Below are 25,055 nucleotides of genomic sequence, written 5' to 3'. Positions count from 1 at the left end.
TCCAAGGCGTCTCCAACGCGCAAGCAAAAGCGATCCTAGTTTGTAGGGGAAAAAAAAACGTTCGAAAGGGGGCGGCGCTTGTCCGGGCTTCGTTCGAAAGGGGGCGGCGCTTGTGCGGGCTTCGTTCGAAAGGGGCGGAGCCGAGGCCGCTCGCAGGACCAGTCGGCCGCTCCTGCATCGCTCTGGGAGCCTGAGAAGCATCCTCCAAGCACCGCAGCCGCCTCGGGGGCCTCTCCGGAGCGCCTCGCCCCGCCGCTTCTGCTCCTCCGCCGGGTTGCCATGGCCGAGATCGCCAGCGTCCGCCCCAGCTTCGGTGAGTGAGCCGGGGAGAAAGGCCGCTGCGCCATGGCCGGCTCTCCCGGCGGGCTTCTTTGCCCCCCCCACCCTCCTCCAGACCGGCATCCCTTCTCCTTGGTCGCAACCTCGGCCCTGGCCCTGCTCAGCCCGGGGGATCCCTCTCGGCTTGCCTCCATCGATCGCGGCTTGGCAGATCCCCGGATTCCTCCCCGCACCCCCCGTTTTCAATAATCACCCTGGAGGCCCTTGCGGCGTTGCAAAACTGCTTCCCCCCGCGCCCCGGTCCCCTCTTTTCCGACCAGCTGGTTGGGCCCTGGCGGGTGGGATCTACTAACCCCGCAGCCAGGGATCTTTCCGGAGCATCTTTGCAAAAGGGCTGATTCCTGCGGGAGAGCGAGAGAGAGAGAGATGCTGAGAAAAACACATAGGGAGGAACGCCACACCAACACGCACACATACACACGCACACACAACCAGCCCTACACAAACATCCCCCGCATCCTGGGCCTGCAGGCCTAGAAAGATACAGAGAGAGAGAGAGAGAATCGCTCCTTCACTTCATCCTTCCTTTCTAGCATTTTTTCCCCCTCTTAGAAATCGGCATTATCTAACCATTGTGCCTGGATTTGCAAAAAAAAAAGCACCCTAAAGGCGCATGAGAAAAGCTGCCCTTTTTGGAGGGTGGGGGGGGAGCTTTGCCACCCTCTCCATTGGCAGTTCCTCCTCCCTCCTCCTCGTATTCCTAACTGGCTTTAAGCAAAAAAAAAAAGAAAAAAAAACAGTAGGAAGTTCCGGACGGACCCGAACTCTTGATCCCAGTTTATTTGCAAGCTTCCTGGTTCCTTGGTGGCTGTGCCCATCCTTTCCCACCTCCACGGGCGTGCCCGCCTGCCCACCGCTGGCCTGGCCACAGGAAGAGCAGGAGAGGCCAATCCTAGAAGGGGGTGCAGAGCGGGCATCCTCATCAGAAGGGATTTCCTCCTCCCCCGCTTTCCCCTGGGGTGGGAGAAGGAGGGGGAGGGCAGGGGTTTGAGGGGGGCTAGGAAAAGAGAAAAAAATAGCAAGGATGACGTGATGTCTACTTCTAGGACAGGCAGCGTGGAAGGCAGAGAAAGGAGGATAAACAACAGGAAAAGCCTTTGTTTGCTGTGTGTGTGTCTGTTTTTCTTTCTGTGCGTGTGTGTTTGTGTGTGTCCCTCTTCCCTTGATAGCCATGGGTGAACGATTGGGGCCTCCGTGAATGCCAGCTGCTGCAAAGCCATCATTTCTCTCTTCCCCCAAGTGAGAGGAAATCTCCCCTCCTGGCCCCCTCCTCGCCCTTAATTGCCCCCCAGGGGCATTCACACAACCGAAGCAGCCTGAGGGGCGCCTGGCACCACCACCGCCCTTCCTCAGGGAAGGCACCAGTCGTAACCCCAGGGTCGTTTTCAAAACACCCCCCCCACCACCCTTTAATTCAGGGGGGGGGCTGCGGGCTGCCCCTTGCCCCCAATGACTATGATTCATAGCGGCGGTGGATTTATTTACTACAGAATAACACGGCTGGAAGGGTCCTTGGAGGTCTTCTAGCCCACCCCACCCCGATCAAGCAAGAAACCCTTGTATCATTGCAGGCCCGTCTCTTCTTAAAGACCTTCGGTGATGGGAGCATGGACCGTTTCATTCCACTTCTTCATTGTTCTCCCCGTTAGGAAATTTCTCCTTAATTCCACGTTGCTTTTTCTCCTTGTTTCTATCCGTTGCTTCTCGTCCTGCTTTCAAATGCTTTGGAGAATAAGTTGACACCCCCCCCCCTTCTTCTTTGGGGGGCGGCCACCCCTCAAATATTGGAAGGCTGCTGTCACGTCCCTCTTTTTCGTTCGACTGGACATCCCCCCCAATTCCTGCAACCGTCCGTCGCATATTTTATCCTCCGCTCGCCCTGATCACCTTCGTTGCTCTTCTCTGGACTCTTTCGAGAGTCTTCACCTCTTATATTGTGGCAACCAATGGGGAGGGACCTTGGAGGTCATCTAGTCCAAACTCCTGCCCAAGTCAGAGAACCCAAGACCCTTTCAGACAAAGGGCTGTCAATCTCTTGTTAAAAACTTCCAGGGATGGAACACCCACAAATTCTCATTGTCAGGAAATTCCTTAGTTCCCTCCTTGATTCGGTAGCGGGTCCCTTATCAGTAACTAAGTTTAAACATGCTTAGGATAAACAGGTTTATTATAAAACCTCTTTAACTTCCCTTCTCTCTAATAGGGGTTTTTTTGAGGGGTAGTGCTACCATGCAATCAGTATAATAAAACATTGGAATAATTTAAGATTGAAAATTTAAAAAGCTAAGAACCTTATAAAATTGCAAAAATGTGGAGAGTTCCGACAAAAAATTAAAATAAAAAAATAATATCATTAAACAAAACAAAACATCTGAAATGTCAGATTTGATTAACCTCTAGGTCTTTTTTCTGCCATCAGTTTTCTGTGTTTCTAGTATAGAGGCAGCTGCTTGAATAAAGTTGATTTTTGCTCATCAAAATTCCCAGATCCGTGTGCCACCTCCTGGGTCAAAATATTGCAGATTTTTTTTTTCTTTCTTGGTGAGATCTTCCTGTTCTCCATGGAAGTTATTTGAGCAAGAATCCTTGCAATTGTTTCTCACACAAACAAATGCACCCAACCTGCCACCCAGAGAAAAAGACACAAAAGAGACGGAGCCATTGTCAGAAAAAAAATCACTGGGGGAATTATAACTCGCCTATCTGCAGCTGGGCTGGGCACATCTGTACTATTGTTTTCCAGAACAGAAACTTAATTCTTTTCTTTTGTCTTTGCTGATGAAGAATGCAAAGATGCAGGAAGTGAAGGAACCAAAAATCAACTCCCAGAAAATAATATTTAGCGTTTCTCGTTGCAACAGTCTGGGAATACTTGTTCGGGTAGTCCTCGACTTATGGTCTCAGTTGATACCCGCAAGCCCGTTGCGGAGCAAGGCGATGTTTAAACGAATCGTCTGATTTTGACCGCCTTTTTGACACGAATCGTTGCAGTTGTTAAGTTCGGAAAGACGGGTTCTTAAGTGAATCGGGCTTAACCCGTTTCTTGTTCAGAAGGTCGCAAAAGGGCATATTGGAAAACGGTCATAAAGATGAGTCGTTGGCCAAGGGTCCGGGCTTTGATCACATGACCGTGGGGTTGGCCAGGTCGCGTTTTTTTTTTTTTTTCCAGCGATGCGACTTCGAACAGTCACTAAATGAACTGTTGTAAGTTGAGCCAGTAGCAATTAAAAAGAGGCAGGACACGAAGCAATGGGTGGACACTAACCAAGGAGAGGAGCAACTTAGAAGGAAGGAGGCATTTCCTGACAGTTAGAACAATTAATCCGTGTCACAGTTTGCCACCAGAAGGTGTGAATCCTCCAACGCTCAAAGTTTTTACGAAGAGATTGGACAGCCATTTGTCTGAAGTGGGGTAGGGTTTTCTGCCTAAGCAGAGGGTTGGACTAGAAGACCTCTAAGGTCCCTTCCAACTTTGCTATTCTATTCTATTTGCATTAAATGTTGAAGCTTGAGAAGGGGGTTGGACTAGAAGACCTCCAAGGTCCCTTCCAGCTTTGCTATTTTATTCTATTTGCATTAAATGTTGAAGCTTTTAGAAGGGGGTTGGACTAGAAGACCTCCAGGGTCCCTTCCAACTTTGTTATTCTATTCTATTTGCATTAAATGTTGAAGCTTGAGAAGGGGGTTGGACTAGAAGACCTCCAAGGCCCCTTCCAACTGTGTTATCCTATTCAATCCTATTCTAGTATTGAGTTACTAAAGAGGAAGGGGAGGTTTTTTTGGGGGGGGGGCCACCAGGCCTTTGTCCTGATCTTCTCCCCCCCTTTCTCGTTCCCCAACCCCCAGATGTCTCCCCCATCGTGGCCGGCCTCATCGGGGCCACCGTCTTGGTGGTCTCCGTCTCGATGACGGTCTTCTTGTGGACCTGTTGCCACCATCAGCTGGAGAGGAAGCAGAAGAGCCCGCCGTACAAGTTCATCCACATGCTGAAAGGCATCAGCATCTACCCGGAGACCCTGAGCAACAAGAAGAAAATCCTGCGCGTCCGGAGGGACAAGAAGGGCGTGGCCAGGAAAGACGGGGACCTCCTGGCGGACGCGGCCGAAGCGGGCTTGGCGGGCTCCGGAACAGGGTTGGGCGCGGCGGCTTCTTCCGTCAACCAGCTCCCGGTCAAAGTAGAGTACGGAGAAGAACCGAGTCCTCAGCAGAGCTTGACGCCGGCGGGCAGCAAGGCGTCGTCGTTGTCTTCTCCGGAAGAAGACATCGCGTTGGGGACTCTGACCTTCTCGGTGGATTACAACTTCCCCAAGAAAGCCCTGGTGGTGACCATCCAGGAAGCCCACGGATTGCCGGTCATGGATGAGCAGAACCAAGGCTCGGACCCGTACATCAAGATGACCATCCTGCCGGACAAGAGGCACCGGGTGAAGACACGGGTTCTCCGGAAGACCTTGGACCCGGTCTTCGACGAGACCTTCACCTTCTACGGCATCCCTTACAGCCAGCTCCAGGATTTGGTCCTCCACTTCCTGGTGCTCAGCTTCGACCGTTTTTCTCGGGACGACGTCATCGGGGAGGTGATGGTACCGCTGGCGGGGGTGGACCCCAGCACCGGGAAAGTCCATCTGACCAGGGAGATCATCAAGAGGAACATACAGGTAGGGTTGGACTTGGGGGGGGGTTAAAGTTTGGGCAACGGGGTTCTCAGCTGTTCTGCTGGGAGATTTAGATTAGCCAGAAAGCAGGAAATGGTTGGGTTTCTTGCTTTCTAGCTAATCTAAAAGCAGAGCTGAACCTTCCTTAGGACCGAAGCTTTTATTTTTTTTCAGTGCAGACTCAGGCAGCAGATGGCAGAAAGGTAGATCTCTGAGTGAATCTGTGATTCTGTGGACGAGGCAATCTGCTTCCTTTGTCTGATTTTGGGTAAAAAGTTGCTCTTTTTTTAAAAAAATAAAAAATTAAACGTTCACATATTTACAATATTTACATACATGTGGAATGTTGGGCTCAGTGGCGGTTGTAAGTCGAGGACGGCCTGTAGTCTCTGCTCCAAGCAGGGTGTTAAGCATCAGAGCAAAGATGAGCGCTTTTGAGTGGGCAACCACCGTATGGAGAAATGTGGGACGGAGGATCAAGACCTGTTAGCCAGCGCGGTTCTCACCGATCGATCCAAATTACGTCGTGGTGTCATTAAAGATGCATTAGGGTTTTTGATGGATGGCATTTCCAGGGGTGGAGCCGAGTTAGAATCTCTGAAGAACTGCAGCTACGGTAACGCTGCGCTATTATCGTGTCCTCCAATTAAATTGGATGGATGGAGAGATTAAATAGATGATAGATAGATAGACAGACAGACAGACATAGAGATATAGATGATAGATAGATGTAAGGATGGATATAGATAGACGATAGATATAGAGATCGATGGATGATAGATGTAGAGATAGAGACAGACAAGATAGATGTAGACATAGATGATAGATGTGGATATAGATTAGACAGACAGATAAGATAAACAGACAGATGTAGAGATTAGATGATAGATGTAGAGATATATATTATCTGTCTGTCTCTCTAATCTATATATCTCTACATCGATCTATCCAATCTATCTCTACATCTGTCTATCTTTCTAATCGGGACAAGATAGACAGATAGATGTAGAGATATATAGATTAGAGAGACAGATAAGATAGATGTAGAGATAGATTAGATAGATGATAGATGTACAGATATATAGATTAGAGGCAGTCAGATAGACAAGACAGATAGATGTAGATAGATTTGATAGATGTAGAGATATATAGATTAGAGAGAGAGACAGATAAGATAGATGTAGAGACAGATTAGATAGATGATAGATATAGATATATATAGATTAGAGAGAGACAGATAGACAAGATAGCTGTAGAGATAGATTTGATAGATGTAGAGATATATAGATTAGAGAGAGAGACAGACAAACACGATAGATAGATGGGATAGGATAGGATAGGATAGGAAAGAAATAGATGATAGATAAGTTAGATAGGATAGACGGGATAGATTAGATAGGCAGTTAAAATAATAGAGAGAGAGAGAGACAGTTAATATAATGATAGATTAGATAGGTAGGTAAGATAATGATAAATTAGGGAGTGGGAGGTCTCCTTGGAGACGAGGCTTGTTTGCCCCTGGGCTGCATTTCAGCAATGTTTTGAAGACCATCTCTTCATCCCTTAAGCCCTGAATGTAGGGCACGGAAAACCATGGCAACGTGGCCAGTATTCACAGGATTAATAGTGGCTTTGTAACACTCGGCACGGTGCCAGTTTAATTCCAACACGGCAAAACTCAAACAAAAGAGCCCCCAATCCATCCCCACCTCCCTTCCTTTCCTTAAAACAACAATTTTTCCACATGGAAAAAGAAAAGTTTTTATCCGCGTATTGTTGGTTTTGTTGTTGTTTTAAACTTAACCCTTTAAGGAGGCTTGTGGCAGCCAGCCAGCTCTTGAACGACTGCAAAAGGCTGAACCAAGCACCAAAATGTTGGGATTCGTGGCTGTACAGGAACCTGTAAAGTAGGCCTCAACTTACGGAGCCCAACATTGATTGGTTGCTAAGCGAGACAGACCTTTGTGAGTTTTGCTCCATCGTATGGCTTTTCTTGCCACGTTCAATGAACGAGTCACTTGCAGGTATTAATTTATTAAGTGAATTGAGTTTTGATTACAATGACCATGGAGGGAGGGTGCTACAAAATTTGTCGCTGAAAAACAGTCCTAAGACCCCCCTTTTTTTTCCAGTGCCGTTGTAATTTCAAACGGTCCCTAAATGAACTGTTGTAAGTCGAGGCTATCTGTATTCCATTTCGTCTTCTCCAGGGGGTGGGGCTGGAAAGGTCTACACCGGTTCTGTCCTAAGCCTTCCCCAAAACACTTAAGTCAATTCTAAGTCCCAGCAAAAACCTCTTTTATTACGTTAATAATGTGAATTTATTTTGCTCACGGTCAGCCAACGGCTTGGCAAACAGTCTTGTTGAAGGTCTACTAATGAATCCTGGAAGGCTGCCCGGTTAATAGTTCCACACTCAGTGCTGACAAGGAAGGCCTGGGTTAGACAGACAAATCTTCATGAGGCTGGAATGAATGGATGAGCCAAGTTGTTTCTTGCAAAAGCCCCCTCCTCTTTCGCTTCTCTTTTAATCCTTGATGGGAGGGGCCCTTCATTGTCCACCTGTGGCCTTACTCCCACGTCAACCCTGAGTTCTTACTTGTGCCTTCCTTTCGGCAGCTGTGCGCGTGCGCAGGCTGGGAACCAGAAGCTGCCCCGCCTCTCTGCTCTCCGAGCCCGAAAGCAGCTGATGACTGGCCAGCCTGCCCTGGCCCCATCTTGGCCTCTGATGCAGAGCCCTCGTCCGAGCCTTCCTCAGCCTCCAGGACTAACCCATGCTCTTCCCCAATCTCCTCACTGTCCAACTCTGCTGCCGCTGGCGGGCTGCAACACCTGTTGCGCATCCCGGGGAACTGAAATGGTGGGAGTAGTAGAGAAAGAAAAGAGATCGATAGACGGTCCTTTGGCCTGGACAGTGTCCAGAGGAGATTCGAGAAAGGCAGCCAGGCTGGTACAATCATCGGTTGATTTCTGGTGTCAGAAGTGGGATAATTCTAGACACCCCTTTGCGGGGAAACGTAAGAAGGTTGTGGTCTTCTCATTGGAGCTGGGTAGTATGGGGAAGGTCAAAATGTGTAAATCCGTCAACTGTCCAGTTAGCAAATCCAGAAAAAAAAAAATGAACTCTTGGCACATAAAGTAGAAAACTGAGTAAGCCACAATTGGCACAGCAGAAGCAAAACCAGCTCTGGTTTTCGCACGCGAAAGCAAGCCTAGTTAATTCTCCGCTTTTCCCTACGGTCTACCCGCAGTCTGAAACGTTCTCCCGTCAACCCTGTTCATTTGGTTTTGAGAAACGGTCTGCGACGCCGGGCCAGCTGCTCGGGGGTGTCCTTGGGATGCCAGCGATGCCCCACAGGGCCGATAGAGGGAGGCTGGTATATCATTCTTCCCAAATTGCATCCCAGCCACCCCCCCTTCATGGTTATTTTCCAGCTGCAAGCAAAGAGGAAACGTAGGTGAACCAATTTGGACTCCATCCTTCTAGCAAAGCTGTAGAGGTTCTCCTGTTTTCGGCCCAGTTTGAGAGCCCAGGTGGCCCAGGGAGGCTTGGCTGAACATCTCCAGAACTTGTTCGGGTAGCCTAGGGTAACATTAAGGTGGGTCACCCCAGAAGATTGTCTTTTCTCTTCCCAGAAATGCATCAGCAGAGGAGAGCTACAGGTGTCCTTGTCCTACCAGCCTGTCACTCAGAGGATGACCGTCATGGTTCTGAAGGCGAGGCAGCTGCCCAAGATGGACATCACTGGTCTTTCAGGTAGAAGCTATTTTCTTCAGCCTATCGTTGGGTTTCTTCAAACGCCAGGGGGATTAAATTTTGGAGGACTGTCCCCAATGGTTGACCCCAGCCCATTAGGCCAGAGTTCCTCGACCTTTCTGGGCTGGTGGCCTGGACCAGGAGGGAAAGAGGGGGTGATCTTTGATGGAGACAGGCGCACATGTGTGCGAGCACCCGTGTGACGTTCATGGCGCGAGCGGGACCAGGGCTGTCTGCGATGATGCTCACGCAAAGAGGCGACAAGTATCTGCAAATGCTTGTGACGCCGCGTGCACGACTTGAGGCCAGAACGTCTGCAACACTCGCAGGAGTGGGGCCTTGCACCCACAGAGAGAGAGAGGTGCATGCACGCAGAGGCATACAAGCATGTGGCGATTAGACCAAAGCTTTGGTCAAGGGTCACAGCCCACAGGTTGAGAGCGGGGGGAGTCTCCTGCATTACGCAATCTTTTGTGAAGTTTTTGGTGCTCTGTGAAGTTGGAGGTTCAAGGTCTCCCCAGTTCAACCCTTAAGTTACGTAGTGTCTCTTCTGTTGATTTTACGTTTTGTATTTGTCTGTGAAAATTGTCTGGTCCTCCGGGTCACAAAGGTGTTTTTTTTTTTTTTTTCCCAAAAGGCAGCAGGACTCGATTTGGCCTTTAAGACATTTCGCTTCTCCTCCAAGCAGCTTCTTCGGTTCTGGCTGAAAGGTGGAGGATGGATGGATTTATATTCCTTGCAGTCCTCTGGTCGTTAGCACTCCCTCTGAGACTCTTTCCACCCTTAAGTCAGAACTGAAGAAGCTGCTTGGATGAGAAGCGAGATGTCTTCGAGAGAAAAAAAAACCCAAATCCAATTAGTTGCCTTTGGGGCGGGGGAAACCCCCACCTTTGGGGCAACACTTTGTAGTATTGTCTAGGTTTGCTTTAGGACCGCCACAAAAAGTCATAAAATCAGGTCCGTATGATCTATTTTTAGGAGTGTCACAACTTACAACAGTGAATGAGCAGGCTCTGTCTTGAAAGGCTACTTGTCGTCCACGACTTACGACCATAATGGAAGGCTGGCCCTTATAGTTGTAAGTCAAGCATGACATGTAACCTTTTAAGGTGGTGCCTGCCCATTCACTGTTGTAGGTGGTGATATTCCTAAAACCGATCAATCCACGTTATGGATCTGTGGTGAATAAATTGATTTTTGGTGAAAGAAATGGGGTAATTCTAGGCACCGGTTTCGGGAGAACATAAGGAGAATGCTGAAAGTGGTGTGCAGGCCTAGAGGTGGACCTCTCACCTCACGGACAGGTGAGTTCGATCCTAGGTAGAGGCAGATATTTCTCTGGGTGCACTGAGAATGTATTTGCTGGGAAATAAACTCCGTACTGGCAATAGGAAAGGCATCCGGCCAGTAAAAACACCTCCCTTGCCCGTGACTCCATCCCGCCAGGGATTCTGGGGGCCGTTAAAAGAGGATGATGATGAGAACGCTGTGGTGCTCTCATTGAAAGATGGAACTGAGCAGTTGTCCCGAGAACAGAAAGCCGCGAGGGGGAAGGCGGTCAGCCGGTCAACTGTCCAGTTTAGCAAATGCAGAAAAAGAAACTCCTGGGAGATAAAAGTGTAAAACGCTTGTTAAAGTTGAGGACTAGCTGCCAATCCCTTCACATCGGCCTGCGACTCCCCGGAGGAGCAGGCTGGTTCCTGGGCTGTGTTATTGGCCTTCTCTTCTTCTCCCCACCCTCAGATCCTTACGTCAAGGTGAACGTCTACTACGGCCGGAAGCGGATCGCGAAAAAGAAAACCCACGTGAAGAAGTGCACTTTGAACCCCGTCTTCAACGAGTCTTTCATCTACGACATCCCCGTTGATCTCCTGCCGGACGTCAGCATGGAATTCCTGGTCATCGACTTTGACCGGACCACCAAAAACGAAGTGGTCGGGCGGCTGATCCTGGGGGCGCATAGCGTCACGGCCGGAGGAGTGGAACACTGGCGGGAAGTGTGCGAAAACCCCCGGAAGCAGATAGCAAAGTGGCACAGCTTGAGCGAATATTAGCAGGGTACACGAGGAAGGCGCGGGCGGGGAAGGGGGAAGTCGATTCGCACCCGCGCCACCTTCAAGAGACGCTTTCCCCTCCCTTCTCCCTCCCTGCCCCCCAAAAAAACGGCCCCTTCTATTTTAGCCGTAGAACTGACCGTTTCCGTAAGAAGCAGCTGAACTGGTTCTCTGTTGTGACGTTGTTTACAGGGCTCGCACACACACACACACAAAACCGTACACAGGTTCTGCAAACTGTGGGAAAGGAAAAAAAAGAAAAAGAGTGCATTAATTTTAAGAATACCTACAAAACCTATATTAAAAAAAAAAAAAGCAAGAGCGTAATCGCACTACTATTGCATGCCGAGTACAGACGTCGAGAAAAAAAAAACGCACAAAAAAAATTTAGTATAAACTTAAACCAATATCGAGGCACAGGTTTTTGTTTGGTTTTTTTAAATGCAATTTATCTGTCACTACGAGAAGTTGTGTTTTTGTGCTGAACAGTCTTTTGCAGGTATTCACAACTGGTTCTATTCAGCTTTTCTTCCAGACTTCCTTTTTTTAAGAAAAAAAAAATTACATACATATATATATATATATATATATATATATATACTTGTGTCGATTTGGTGGTTTATTCGCTTGCCCTTATCTCGGTTTAAGCCTCTTGCTGGTTTTTTTTCCTATGATTTGGGTGAATTAACTTCGCTTGTACATAACACGCAGTGGTTTTAGAGGCATTTGTCTTAACAAACACAATTTCCTTTTTGGAAGGGGAGCGTACAATAAATAAATAATAAGAAATGCCTGAATGGCAAGCGGCTGTTTAAAAAAAACAAAACCATTTCCTGTTAAAAAAACAAAAGTGGGATTAACTCAGCAACGGACATAATGATGTTATCAGCAAATTTTTTTGGGGGGGGGGCTAGGAAAAATTTCTGTGAGCTTTTTTCGCTGAATAAACTTTCAATTGAAGGAGGGGTTTTTTTTCTTCCTAATTTTAATTTTGCACTCAGAAGCAAAAGATGCGCCTTTTTTTCTTCCCTTTCAGAAAAAAAGAAACGCCTGGAATAGTTCTTAAGGAAAAGTGCTCAGGGTATAAATAGAGTTAGGGTTATTTTTCAGGGGCGCGGAGCCTTGGTTTTTGGTTTCGCTTGGACCCCTTCTTGGCATGCCAAATCGACAAGGCCGATGGGAGTTGTGATGCAGAAGGACCCATGGTTCCCACCCGTGTGTTTCCAGGCCTATGGAAACGGTTCTATTTCTCCGCAGGAGTAATGGAAAAACCAAGGGTGATTTCTTTCCTTTTTTTAAAGAAAAATAAGAATCATAAATCAAACTGCCACCATCGCCAGAAATACATGGGAATTCTTTTCGTGAAAGCTGCTTTACCATAAAATTTCCCCGAGATGTGAAATCTTTTTTTCCCCTCTCTCTCTCTTTTTGTTTTTCCGGTTGTCGTCCAGTTCTTCTTCCCCCCCTTTCCTCCTTTTCTTTCTACCTCGTGTCTGTTGTAAAAAATGATTTAGAAAAAAAAAAAAAAAATTAAAAAGGAGCTTACAAACGAAGTTACGACTTTCGTGTCAAAACGAGGGAAACCCCCCCGGAAAAAAAATGGGAGAATAGTTGAGCCATGTACAACCGCATTAATGCTGTTATACTAACCTAACCAACATGTAACGCTATGTGTAACGTCAATATTGTTTTAATGCACACCCGGACATTCAAAATAAAAGATGGGAGTCACTTTACAATTTGTCGGTTGTGGTCGTTGAATTTAGCAGTTCACAACGTGCCAAAGTTGGCAATTCTCGTGCCATCGTGCCAAATGAAAAATTCTAGTTTGTATAAACTGGTAACGATCGACTCAAAAAAAATTTATAGGCCATCGTCAACTTACAGGAGTTGATTTGAGTGGCTACTGCAGCGGCGCTGAAAAATGTGACCATTTTTTCACACTTGCGACCCCATAGTCACGTGATCAAAATTCAGACGCCGTGTCAGCTTTGGAAGTCATATTGAGATTCGATGCTCCCATTGCTGGCACAATTGAGCCTGGGAAAGTGGGAGGGAGGAATGTATTTGAGTGTATCTAGTTAAGACCAAATAAAATCCTTTTGCTGGTTCAAGGTCATGTAGTGTGGCACATAGTGAAATGGAAATCTTACTTTGGGACGGATGGGGATTGGGCCACGTGATGTGATGATGGCTAAGGGAGGGAAGGATTTGTAGTTTTGACTTTTGCAAGGAAGCCCGAAACTTTCAGATTTGGGATTCCACAGATGTGCCAGTTACTATCCAAATAATGAACCTTTGAGAGATGTCTGACGGGGAGTTAGTTTAGTTAGTTTACTTGTCACTGCACTACAACAAAACCAAACACCATCTTCAGTGCACATCATGACCATGAAAATAAACACAAACACACATCCTTCACCCTTCACACATTGAACCGAAAATCCCTGACACTACACCAACACTGCACTACACAGCAGAATTCAAAAGAGCTACTGCCCTGGGATAGTTATCAGTTGGGATGGAGGATTGCTGGAATGCTGACGTGCTGGGCCACTGACTCGTAATTAGGACGGTTGCAACGTCCTCATTTATGACAGTTGCAGTGTCCATGACCCCTCGTTTGTGACCATCTGACAAAGTCAGCGGGGAAACCAGGTTCACTTAATGACAGCGTTGCTAATTTCACAACTGCAGGGATTCCCTTAACAAAGGTGGCAAGGAAAATCTCAAGAGCAAAAATGCACTTCACAAATTTCCCACATCAGCGTGGGGCTCCATGGTGTCGTAAATCAAAGACTACCTGTGTTTATTACATGTGACTTGCCACCCGTCTTGTCGTGAAAAGGACTCTGGACTCGGGCTTCCAGCATTAAAACATACAACATCCACAAAAAAATACATAATTTCTGAAACACTAAAAACGGAATGTCCCAAAGCTTGGGATTTATTTTTCCTTGAAGATGTTTTCGCTTCTCGTCTGGCGTAAAAGGATTTCCTTCCTGAGCATCGTGGGTTGGACTAGAAGACCTCCAAGGTCCCTTCCAATTCTGCTATTCTATCCCTCCAAGAAGCTTCTTCGCTACGGAAATGAAGATTTTTTTTTTTGGTTAACGCTAAAACAGGGACCAAGTTGGCTTTACTATTATTTTCCCTGCTCTTGCCGGATAAACCTTCCCAGATATTTTTTCCCGCTGTTGCAAGGTGGCGGCTTAAACCACGGGTCTTGTTTTGCAAGCTCGCCTCCCGGCTGTGCCACCAAGCGGCCTTTAGCGGCCTTGGCACTTCTGCCCATCACAAAAGCATCTCCCACTCAACGGGTTGTCTCCCCACCCCTCCCCCGCAACAGTCGGGCGCGCAGCCTCTCAACAAAACCATTACCTCATCCTTCCGCTGCTTTGCCAGCCGCCGCCACCTCCATGACAAGAGCCGCCAAACTCCCAGGAGAGACGGGAAAGGTTTGTTTTCTTCTCCTCTCCGAGCAGAAAGCCTGAGCTTTTTAAGCCAACAAGGAAAGGGGTTTTTGGTTTTCTTTGCCAGAAAGCCTGTAAGGAAAACAGAAGGGCCAAGGGGGTGTCTCTGCCCTCTTCGGCTAAAATTATCTATCTATCTATCTATCTATCTATCTATCTATCTATCTATCTATCTATCTATCTATCTAAACTATCATCTATCTACACTACCATCTATCTACAGTATCTATTAATCTACCTACCTACCTACAGTATCTATAATCTATTGTATCTATGTCTATCTACAGTATCTACCTATCTACAATATTTATCTATCTTATCTATCTATACTATCATCTATCTACACTATAATTGATCTGCAGTCTCTATCTACAGTATCTATTATGTATCTTATCATCTATCTAATCATCTATCTTAATCTACACTATCATCTATCTACACTATATCTACAGTATCTATCATCTATCTACAGTATATATCAATCTATTTATCTACCTACCTACAGTATCTAGTGTATCTATGTCTATTTACAGTATCTACCTACCTACAGTATCTATCATTTATCTTATCTAATCATCTATTTTATAATCTATCTACACTATCATCTTCTCTAGTATCTATCAACCTACCTACCTAATCTATCATTTATTGTATCTATCATCTACAGTACCTACCTAATTAACAGTATCTATTTTATCATCTATCTAATCATCTTATAATCTACACTATCATCTATCATCAATCTGCACTATATCTACAGTATCATCTATCTACACTATCAATCTATTTATCTACCTACCTACAGTATCTATCATCTTATCATCTAATCATCTATCTACACTATAATCTATCTACAATATCATCTGTCTAATCTACCTACCTACAGTATCTATCATCTATCTTATTATCTATCTATCTATCTATCTATCTATCTATCACTGAATATGAGCAATAGAAAACAACTGGATTGGTGGTTGTTTATGCACACGTACACACAAAGACAAGCGCACACACTTTTAACTCAGGACATGCTTCCTGCATTGGATGTTGTTGATCCCCCCAAAATACTTTTTTTTTTTCATTTAATGTTTTTAAAATAATTTGGCCCAGCTCATGACAGTCTTTGTGAGATTGTGCTGAACAGCCAACTACCCAGAAATCGACTGGCGTCGATTCTAGCAGCTTAGATTGAAATATGATTAACTATATTTTATGTTATCATGAACTTTATAGTTTTCAAGCACCAAAGAGCCTCCCTATAATTCATTACTTTTCAAGAATTTCGATGTATCTGCTGGGACAATCAGGAATATTCGATTTATCCCAAGGATGTTCCTCTGAAGCACAAAATTAATCTCCCATATAGTAGCTAGTCCTCGACTTAGAACGGTTCATTTAGCAACCAAAACCACACAACACTGAAAAAAGCAACCTACATCTGTTTTCACACAACTATTGCAGCGTCTCCGTTGTCACATGATCGAAATTCAGGAAGTTTGGCGACTGACTCGTACTTGTGAACAGTTTCAGTATTCCAGGGGTCACGTGATCCCTTTTTGCGACCTTCTGACAAACTCAATGGGGAAACCAGGTTCACTTTAACAACTGGATTACTAACTTAAGAACTGCAGTGATTCACTTAACAACAGTGGCAAGGAAGGTCGTAAAATGGGGTAAAACTCAACAAGTCTCACTTAGCAACATAAATTTGGGGCTCAATTATGGTCATAAGTTGAGGGCTCCCTGTATAGCTGACCAAAAATTGTAAAAAAAAAACCCCACTGCCCAAGGAGTCTATTAAAGGTTGCAGACCCCTATATTAAAGGATTACAGATTTTTTTTGTGGCAAATGAATGGTTGATATTTGAGTTTTAATTTTAAACTTGTTGCTGTGTTGCTTTCCAGGATTGGCAACTCACAATTTCACAATTCTTCTTCCACTCTCTTTCACGCCTAGCGTTAACGCACATTTTTGTCGTCAACTTTCAAGTTAAAGAAACAGAAGCTACGGCTTAAAAAAATATTTATTGTATCAAGTGCAATATATACGTGAACCAAAGACAGAAATTGTGTCCAAAGAAAGTGCTTAAAATTCAGATGTAATCATGCTAGGAAAGAAAGAAAAAATAAGATTTCACTATTAGCACCACAAAATACTGAATTCTGCTAAGGCACAAATTAAGAAAGCTGCTTTTTTTATTTTTAAAATTTGGCTTAAACAGCAGGCGTTGAATCCGCTACAATTCATTCTTGCTTCAAGTCATACAAAAAAATTTTTTTTTCTGGAATGAGAACTTGAAAAGTAAAAACAAAACAGAACTGAAATTGTGACACCTTCGGCCACAGAAGTTAGCAATGTTATTTACCCTGAACTACTGTAATCTCTTTTTTAAAAAACAAACAAACCCTGATGTATCTACCACATTATACTGTTATGTGATCATATAAAAATTAAAATTAGGTTTAATCTGCTTCTAAATTAATAGCTACGGAAAGTATCCAGCATTGTTCGTAACATTAATTTACTAATTTTAAATATACCGTATATTGCTACAGTCAATAAAATACATTCAAAAATAGCTCTTGCTAAATGGAATGCAGTATTCCTCTTCTCCAACTACCAAGTTCCTCGGAGTCTATAAATACATATGTATATCAAACACTATAACCGGTAACATTTGAAAACCCAACGTCATGAAAAATTTACTTAGAAGAAATATCTAAGGCTCGTTCAGTCTCTTAGGAAAATAATAATAATAATTAAAAAAACACCAGTTTCCATGATTTTCTCTCCTTTAAACAGGGACACTCGGCAAGGCCTTCCGTTTCCTGACTCCCTGTAAACCACACAGAACAATTACGAACACTTTGTAAAAAAAATGGCCCCAGAAATGTCATGTGGCTACTAAAACAGGAAGGAAGGACCCAGACCTGACACGCAGCCTGGAAAGGCCCCCTCTTTTTAAAGAGTTAATTCCATTTAAAGCAGGTTCTTTTCTTGTCCATGTTCACAAAATTTAAGAGACTGACTTGGGGGGGTGGGGGGGATTTCAAGACCACCGAGACAGACACACCTCTTACCTTCAACTAAGGGCCTTACTCAGACTCTTCCATTTCCAGGTGAGCCTCTCTCATTCCACCTGCCAGCCTCTCTAGCCAAACCTCCATATTCATTCCCTGTGGACTCCATTTTTTGGGGGGGTCCATCCACAAGGCACTCCAGGATGGAAAAGAAAAAGAAAAAAAAACCCCACCCAAATTCTTTAATTGAGAAAAGCAGATTGGCCCCTTTGGCTCAGTGCAGGCAAAATCTTTCTCAAGACTGCAAACCAACACGCCTTGTGAGAGTTAACGCTACAAATTTGACCCTGGTCTTCGCACAAGAGGAGTCAATGCCTTACCACCCTTCTCTGCCTACACAATCACCTCCCAAATTCAGTTTACCACTTGCTCTGTACCATGCTACAACTTTACACCTCCAATTAATCACGTCCCCTTAACTGCCTCTTGGCATCCCTTCCTTCCATTTCTCTTTCTCTCTCTCTCTCTCTTTCTTTCTCTCTCTCTCTCTCCAAAGTGATGGAATCCAACGTGAACCATCCAAATCCTGTGACATTTGTATGGTTCCCATTCCAACTTGGATCCGTGACTGTGACTTCTGAACATCCTCCCCGCCTTAAACCCCGTGTAACTTTTCTGCAAGACGAAGAAACAACTCCCCCCAGGATGGCCGTGGGGCCTTTGCAGCTGCTAACTCCCCGTTTCCTGCTGGAGCAGGGGGTTGGACTAGAAGACCTCCGAGGTTCCCTTCCCACTCCCTTCTTCCGTTAAAAAGTGGCGCAAACCACAGGAAAAGTTCTTACTTGGCCATGGAATCCCTGGCTCCGTTTTTCTGGATGCCCCACAGGAGGGCAGGAAAGAGGGGGAGCGGCTGTCACCAAAGAGGCGGCACGAGAAACGAGACGCCACAGCAAAATTTCCAAAAAAAAGAGTTAAAAGAGGCTGTGCGGTTGTTCCTCACTGCAACGAGGCCCGTCGGCACCTCCTTACCCCCCGCGTGAAAATTTTAAAACCTGGTTTTACGGTGTATCCCGTCTGCCCACCCCACAGGCTACAAAAATTTAGACTGCTTCTAAACGCCTTCCCATCTCCACCGGAAGCCAAGATGCCTAACCGTAGCTGGAAACACCCAACCCAGAATGAACTGGGACTGTTTTATATATATATATATATCTGCACAGATCAGGACTTCCCTTTACATGCTCGGCAGAAAGAGAAAGCGTTCAGGAAAACCTCTCAGGTAAAGGGAAGCCTTTTGGGGTGGGGTGGGGGATGAGAGGAGGGGGGGGGGTTGTTTTCAGGTGACGGAGTTTTTCTTCTTGCAGAAAGGGGATTTCAAGACTTTCCAGACGCTCGGACGCGGCTTGGACTTCTTCTCCAGCGCCATGACGATCTCCTTCTCCTTCCGTCGGATTTCGCGGACCAGGGTGTGGAAGACGTCGTCGATGTAGTAGCGGAAGGCGGCGGAGGTCTCGAAGAAGGGGCAGCCGAATTCCTGGGCCAGCGCCGAGCCTTCGTCCTTGGAGACCTTGGAGCAAGAGAGGGCATGCCAGGGGAGGGGGGGGCGGGACAGTGAGGGAAATAAAAATGTGTAAGGGCAGTCCTCGACTTACGTGAGCTCATTTAGTCAACGTGCTAGCTGATGCTGTTTGTGAGGTTGTTCTAAACGGCTAAGTACCCGGAAAGAAACTGGCGTAGAATCTAGTTGTCAACTAAAAAAATAACTCCTTTGGTCCTTTTAGTTGCCAGCAGAGAGGGAGTAGGAGGGAAAGCAGCGCATTCCTTAAATGCTTCAGATAATCGTTAGGCAGCCGAAGCTGTTGGCGCGCAAGATTATTACTGGAGAGCATGATTGGTGACTCTTGGCTATGGATGTGTCTCATTTCAGAATATACATCCAGGGGGTGGAAGGAAGACCAGGGAAAAGGGGGAAATGAATGATGTGTCAAGTCAGCTGCAACCGGGAAACGCCGACATGTCAACTTCTAATAAATCTTTTTTTTTTTTACGCTGAGTGATGTGGCTAGAGACTTATGATCTGAATGGGGGTGCATGTCGGAGTCTTGACACTAGTATTTTCATTGGAAATAGAATGACTTTTCAAGAATTTTGATACATCTATGTGCCAGAACAGCTAGGAATACCTGATTTATGCCAACCATGTTGCTCTGATGCACAAGTGGTACAGCTAGTCCTTGACTTACAACACTCATTTAGTGACCGTTCAGTTACAACGGCACTGAAAAAAAGTATCTTAGGGCCGTTTTCCACACTGACGACGGTTGCAGCATCCCCCACGGTCATGTGATCAAAACGCAAGACACTTGGTTTGTATTTATGACGGTCCCGGGGATCTCGTGATCCCCACTTGCGACCTTTTGACCGGCCAAAGTCAATGGGGAAGCCAGATTCACTTAGCAACCGTGTGACTAACTTAAGAACCACGTTGATTAATAACTGTGGCAGGAAAGGTCATAAAATGACAATAAAATTCACTTAACGTCTCGCTTCGCAAGAGAAATCTGGGGCTCACATCGTGGCCATCGGCCGAGGACTACTGGTAAATCTTGTCTGCGTTTCAAGTCTTTTTACCTGCCTGAGTTGAGTCAGGTCAGACTTGTTGCCGACCAAAACAACCGGAGTCTCATCCGTACGCCGGACACGGTAGATGAGCTGTTTAAATTCCCGGACTTCATGAAAACTTCGGCGGTCCGTGATGGAGTAACAGATAATAAACCCCTCGCCGGCTCGCATGTATTGGTCTCTCATAGCAGTGAATTCGGCCTGTGAGAAGGGAAAATATGTTTTTTTTCTTTTTTTTTGGTTGCCAGCCAAAGAGATTTCAGCAAGCTTCCTCCTGCAAGATTTTTTTGAGGCTGGCAAAGTGCAGGGAACAACTGGGCTGCCAGAATATAATAAGTTTTTAAAAATATCATTTAATGACGGTGACAAAAGAAGCAGCCGAACTATGTAAACTGAGTCCCCAGTTCAATTCTGGCCTCCACCAGGAATTCACTAAGAGATTGTTTTCCACACAAAGCATGCAAACTGTGACATGCAGCCACCCCAGAGGAGGAAGTGTTGAGAAATCACTAAAGCCTGGGGGGGTGGGAGGGCAGGAAAGGCTACATGGTTGTCAAATACCTGGCCTGCAGTGTCCAATATATCCAGATTAGCAGGTTCGTCGTCAATCCGGATCCGCATTTTGTAAGCATCCTCTACAGGGAGACAGGCAGTCAGAAAAGGCCAGATAATAGGGTCTTCAAATTTTTTTCCATAGGTGTTCACATTCAAGATTAATGAATTTTTTTGGGGGGGTGGGGGGACATGCAGAGGTTTTTGGGGGCACCGTGCAAGTATGATTTTCCTGAACGCATCAACAGGAGCACTTTTGCTGCCTGGATTACAAATGGATTTGGCTAAACCGAGAAGACCAGCCAGCTTCATTGACTTTGCAAGATGCCATTTTTATTTCATAAATGGATAGGGTGAGGGTGGGCTGTATCAGAGGAGAGGCAGAGCTGGGGGGCAGAGTCAAGACAGAACTTGGCCTAGAATCCTTACATGTCCACAAATGCTCCAAGTCCAACCTCTTTTGAATTCCCCTAACTCTTATCTACCATCCATTTAGTGCTGGCCTGTGAGTTGACTAGATTCTTGTGTATCGGCCTGAGCAATAAATCATCTTAATTGGAACTGAGCATCCGGTCCTGATTCTTCCCACCTGACCCTTGAGATTAGACAGATTAGACTGATGAATGAGGAAGAGTCCCAGCATCTTAATGCAATAGTCAATTGTTTGCATTCTGGCGGTATCTTATTTTGTGATTCTAGGAGCGTGTGTAGAAGCACCAACCCCCTATATTTTCTGAGTTGCTGTAATAGAAAGTTAACAGTTCCTTGAATCCTAAAGTTTCGGTTTCTTTATTCAGGGTTCATCATTAGCTCCTCCTACACAGGGATGCATCGAGCACAAAAGTCATTTGTTCCTTGCAACTTATCCACAGACAAATGCATTTTCCTTATCAAGAGTGCAATGTCAGAAGTGGCTTCTCAGCCCAGTCGCTGAGACAACTTCTGAAGGCCGTGCAGCTTGAAATCTCAAGAAGAGGTTTGCCAAGAAAAGAAGACAGGAAGCAAAAAAATAAAAATAAATAAATCCCAGAGGACTAGGTCAAAACAGCCAGGATGGACTTCTTGACATTCTTTAATAAGATTATAAAGCCTCTTTCAGTCAACTGAAATCCAACATTTTTACAGGAGGATTTGAGATAGGCAGGAACTCCCACCAAACCCAGCTGGACAAGCCTCCCTAAGTAAAAAGGGGAAAAGCAGCACCCAGACCCACTCACCAATGGTGGGATCATGGTCTTCCGGGAAACGATGGCTGATGAACTGCATGGTCATAGCTGTGAGGAAGAAAGAAGCAGGTTAACACCAAACAAGGAGAGTGAAAATGGAGACTGCTCCGAGACAGTGCATGGGAGAAGATTTTGACCAGAGGTTATAAATTTATTTTGACCAGTCCCCAGCAACTATCTTACTGGGATCTTTAGTTTGGCCAGGTTACTAGAGCTCCATCCGTTGACAGTTTGCTAGCAAGCAATTTCAAAATACGAGCCTTGACTACACAAATTCAGAGTCAATTCTATACAATCCATTCTGCATTTTATCAGTCTTATCTCAGCTGCCCGGAGTCACCGTACACCATCCAGCTCTAAATAAACACAATTCTCATAAAAGTTTCTGCTGGGCCAATCTTAGGAATAAATACATGGTTTCAGCTCAAAATAACAAATACACGGGTCTTCAGGCTGTGCATAAAAACAAAACATTCAATCATAAAAAGTTTCTGGCATATCAATCTTGGAATTAAACATATGGTTACAGCGCAAAATCATAATTACAGAACTCCTGGCTATAAATAAGTACAATTATAATAAAAAGCTCCCAATGTATCAGTTTCAAGAGTGAACATGTGGTTTCGCCCAAAATAACATTTGAAGGACTTTGGGCTATAAATAATAAATACAATTATAATAAAAGGCTCCCAGTATGTTTTGAGAGTAAACACATGGTTCCACCCAAAACAATAATGGCAGGTCTTCTGGGTGTAAATCAAACACAAAAGGTTATCACAAAAACCTTCTCAGGAATAAATATGGGGGTTTCAGCCAATAATTATTCCCCCTTTATTAAGGTAAACCTTTCTGCAACACACCCAGCCAAAAACTTACTTACATATATATACATATATACATACTACAGTACATACACAAACACATAAAACACCCACACACCGGTATGTATATATGCGTGCGTGTGTATCTCTTAATTGCTCCTCTCTATACTATATATATCTTAATTGCCTTTACCTTATCTATCACTCTAACATCAATCTATCATTATCTATTATCTATATCATTCATCTATCATCTATCTCCCTATCTATCAATCATCTATCACTCTATCATTCATCTAACTATATCTATCATCTATATAAATTATTCATCTATCACTCACCTATCTATACCATTCATCTATCTACATCTACTATCAATCATCTATCATCTATTTTATCTATTATCTATTATCTATCATCTATCTATCATCTATCAATATCATTCATCTATCTACATCTATTATCTATCAATCATCTATCATCTATCTTATCTATCATCTATTATCTATCAATCATCTATCATCTATCTACCATCTATCAATATCATTCATCTATCTACATCTATTATCAATCTATCATCTATTTTATCTATCATCTATTATCTATCATCTATCAATCATCTATCTATCATCTACCATCCATCATCTATTAATATCATTTATCTATCTACACCTATTATCTATCTATCTATCTCTCTATCTCTCTCTCTATCCATCCATCAATCCATCCATCCATCCATCCATCATCTATCTATTAATCTAATCTAATCTATCTGGGGAGAGGTTCTTAAGACCCCCCCCCCCCCCGGCACTTATAGGATGCAAGCTTCCTCCCAGAAGAGCTTTAGGGCTTCTAGTGGCAGGGAGTTCCACGGGCACTAAGCCCTCAAGGCCCAGCCTGGCCCTTTCCCACCCCCTTGCCCTTTCTCAAAGCCATAAAAGTGGGGAGAGGGGCTCAATCCACCCCCCCCCCAGTTCTCCCAACTCCCTCTAAAAGCTTTGGGGTTTCTTGTGGCAGGGAGTTCCGCGGGCACTCTTGATCTCTTTTTCAAGGCCATAGAAGTGGGAAGGGTAAGGCTTAATGCTTCCTCCCCAGGTCCAGGAGCTGCAAAACTCTTTCCCAGAGGGGCTTTGGGGCTTCTAGTGTCAGAGAGTTCCTCGGGCACGAAGCCCTCCAGGCCCAAATCCGGCTTCTCCCCGCCTCACGTACCGCTTTTCCCGACCCCGCCGGCGCCCAACATCACCAGTTTGTACTCCCGGGGTTGCCCCGCAGGCGGGCCGGAGACGACTCCAGCCGGGCCCCGAGGCCCGGTGGGCTCCATCCCGCCTCAGAGGCCTTCGGGACCCCTCGCGGGGGGGGGGAGGGGCGTCAACGGGCCTGGCTTTGCCTCACGCGACGGAGCGCGATCCCCCGCCTCATCTTCCCGCCCGCTGAGGCGGACAAAATGGCGACGGCGCCGACTGTGTGTGGCCACACGCCCCGCCTCTTCCCCGCTGGCTCCGCCCCCTTACGCTTCACGCAGCCGCCTTCCTCGAGGTCGCTGGCGCTCCCAAAGAGGAGGCGGTTGGGGCGTGGGAGGTTACAATTCCGGTTCTCGAGTGAAAGGGGTTCCCCCGCCCCCCCCCCGTGCGGGGAAAAGGACCCGCCGGCGGCGTGGGAGGGAACGCGGTTTTTGACCCGATTGGCTGTGTATTGAACTCGGCGAATGCAGCCGAGGGGTCTCCACCCCGTCCAGTGGGTAGGGTGGGTCTTCTGTGGGTGAGAGCGAAGAGAAGAGCAAGCCTGTTTGAGGGTTCCAAAAGGTGTTGGGTTTCGATGTTATACTGGACGTTTGGGTTGCAACAAAAGGCCCCGCTTCTCTTTGTCCTTGTGTCGAAAAATCCAAAAATAAATGTATGTATGTATATGAAATAAATATATATATGATATATATATTGCACACACACACATTTAATTGGAATATATATATTCTCCCCGCCAAGGCTCAAACTGGGTCAGTTGGCTTTGCAAACCAGGATGCCCTGGCAAACGTGGTTTGGTTTTGGCTTAGCGTGTCACCCCATTCCAGCCAGATGAGGCTCTCTTGAGAACAGCTGCTAACATCTGCATGGGTGAAGGGGGAATACATAAATATCTGTATTGAGGCTTTTGAGAGCCCAGCTTCGACCACCTTGAATGCAGGCTTTTCCAGTTCCCAGAATTCCCCAGCCAACATGAGAGTTGAAAGTTCACATAGGCTAGTTGGGGAATTCTGGGAGTTGAAATCCATAGATGCTGACTGGGGAATTCTGGGAGTTGGGGGGTTGCACAAGCTGGCTAGGGAATTCTAGGAGCTAGAAACTAGGGAATTCTGGGAGTTGAAGTCCACAAATGCTGGCTGGGGAATTCTGGGAGTTGGAGGTCTGCATAAGCTGCCTACAGAATTCTGGGAGCTAGAAGATGACTGGGGAATTCTGGGAGTTGGGAATCTCCACAAGCTGGCTAGGGAATACTAGGAGCTAAAATCTATATAAGTTCGGGAGTTCTGGCAGTTGA

General features: G+C 45.7%; 2 protein-coding genes across 3 annotated transcripts; one reads left to right on the top strand and one right to left on the bottom strand.

The window, feature by feature from the left end:
* Nucleotides 1–12,544, top strand: SYT11 (synaptotagmin 11). Of its 2 annotated transcripts, none has more exons than XM_087914165.1 (4): nt 1–313; nt 4,186–4,997; nt 8,631–8,751; nt 10,495–12,544. In XM_087914165.1, exons 1-4 carry the CDS (start codon nt 280–282, stop codon nt 10,803–10,805), a joined length of 1,278 nt encoding a protein of 425 aa, XP_087770291.1. In that variant the 5' UTR covers nt 1–279; the 3' UTR covers nt 10,806–12,544. The 2 variants fall into 2 exon arrangements, with proteins under 2 accessions (XP_087770291.1, XP_087770290.1); XM_087914164.1 differs by having other exon boundaries at nt 138–313; nt 8,631–8,754.
* Nucleotides 12,545–18,509: 5,965 nt separating this feature from the next.
* On the bottom strand, nt 18,510–23,975 carry RIT1 (Ras like without CAAX 1). Its single transcript, XM_087914162.1, has 5 exons — nt 23,730–23,975; nt 21,691–21,747; nt 20,483–20,556; nt 19,931–20,122; nt 18,510–18,866 (listed from the first exon to the last, which is right to left on the bottom strand). The coding sequence occupies exons 1-5, from the start codon at nt 23,839–23,841 to the stop codon at nt 18,636–18,638; spliced, it is 666 nt and encodes a 221-aa protein (XP_087770288.1). The 5' UTR covers nt 23,842–23,975; the 3' UTR covers nt 18,510–18,635.
* Between the last annotated feature and the right edge of the window lie 1,080 nt (nt 23,976–25,055).

The sequence above is a fragment of the Pseudonaja textilis genome, chromosome 16 (assembly GCF_049901715.1).
Source record: "Pseudonaja textilis isolate UNSWEBS1 chromosome 16, rPseTex1.2, whole genome shotgun sequence".
Taxonomy (NCBI): Eukaryota; Metazoa; Chordata; class Lepidosauria; order Squamata; family Elapidae; genus Pseudonaja; species Pseudonaja textilis.
The sequence above is the reverse complement of the archived record's forward strand: the minus strand, read 5'-3'. Positions and strand labels throughout refer to the sequence as shown.

Coding starts and splice junctions, on each gene's coding strand:
- RIT1 (XM_087914162.1), bottom strand. CDS start 23,841: ATGGAGCCCACCGGGCCTCGGGGCCCGGCTGGAGTCGTCTCCGGCCCG. Junction 21,748..23,729: donor CGGCGGGGTCGGGAAAAGCG/GTACGTGAGGCG, acceptor TCTTCCTCACAG/CTATGACCATGCAGTTCATC. Junction 20,557..21,690: donor AGACCATGATCCCACCATTG/GTGAGTGGGTCT, acceptor GTCTCCCTGTAG/AGGATGCTTACAAAATGCGG.
- SYT11 (XM_087914164.1), top strand. CDS start 280: ATGGCCGAGATCGCCAGCGTCCGCCCCAGCTTCG. Junction 4,998..8,630: donor TCATCAAGAGGAACATACAG/GTAGGGTTGGAC, acceptor TTCTCTTCCCAG/AAATGCATCAGCAGAGGAGA. Junction 8,755..10,494: donor CATCACTGGTCTTTCAGGTA/GAAGCTATTTTC, acceptor CCCCACCCTCAG/ATCCTTACGTCAAGGTGAAC.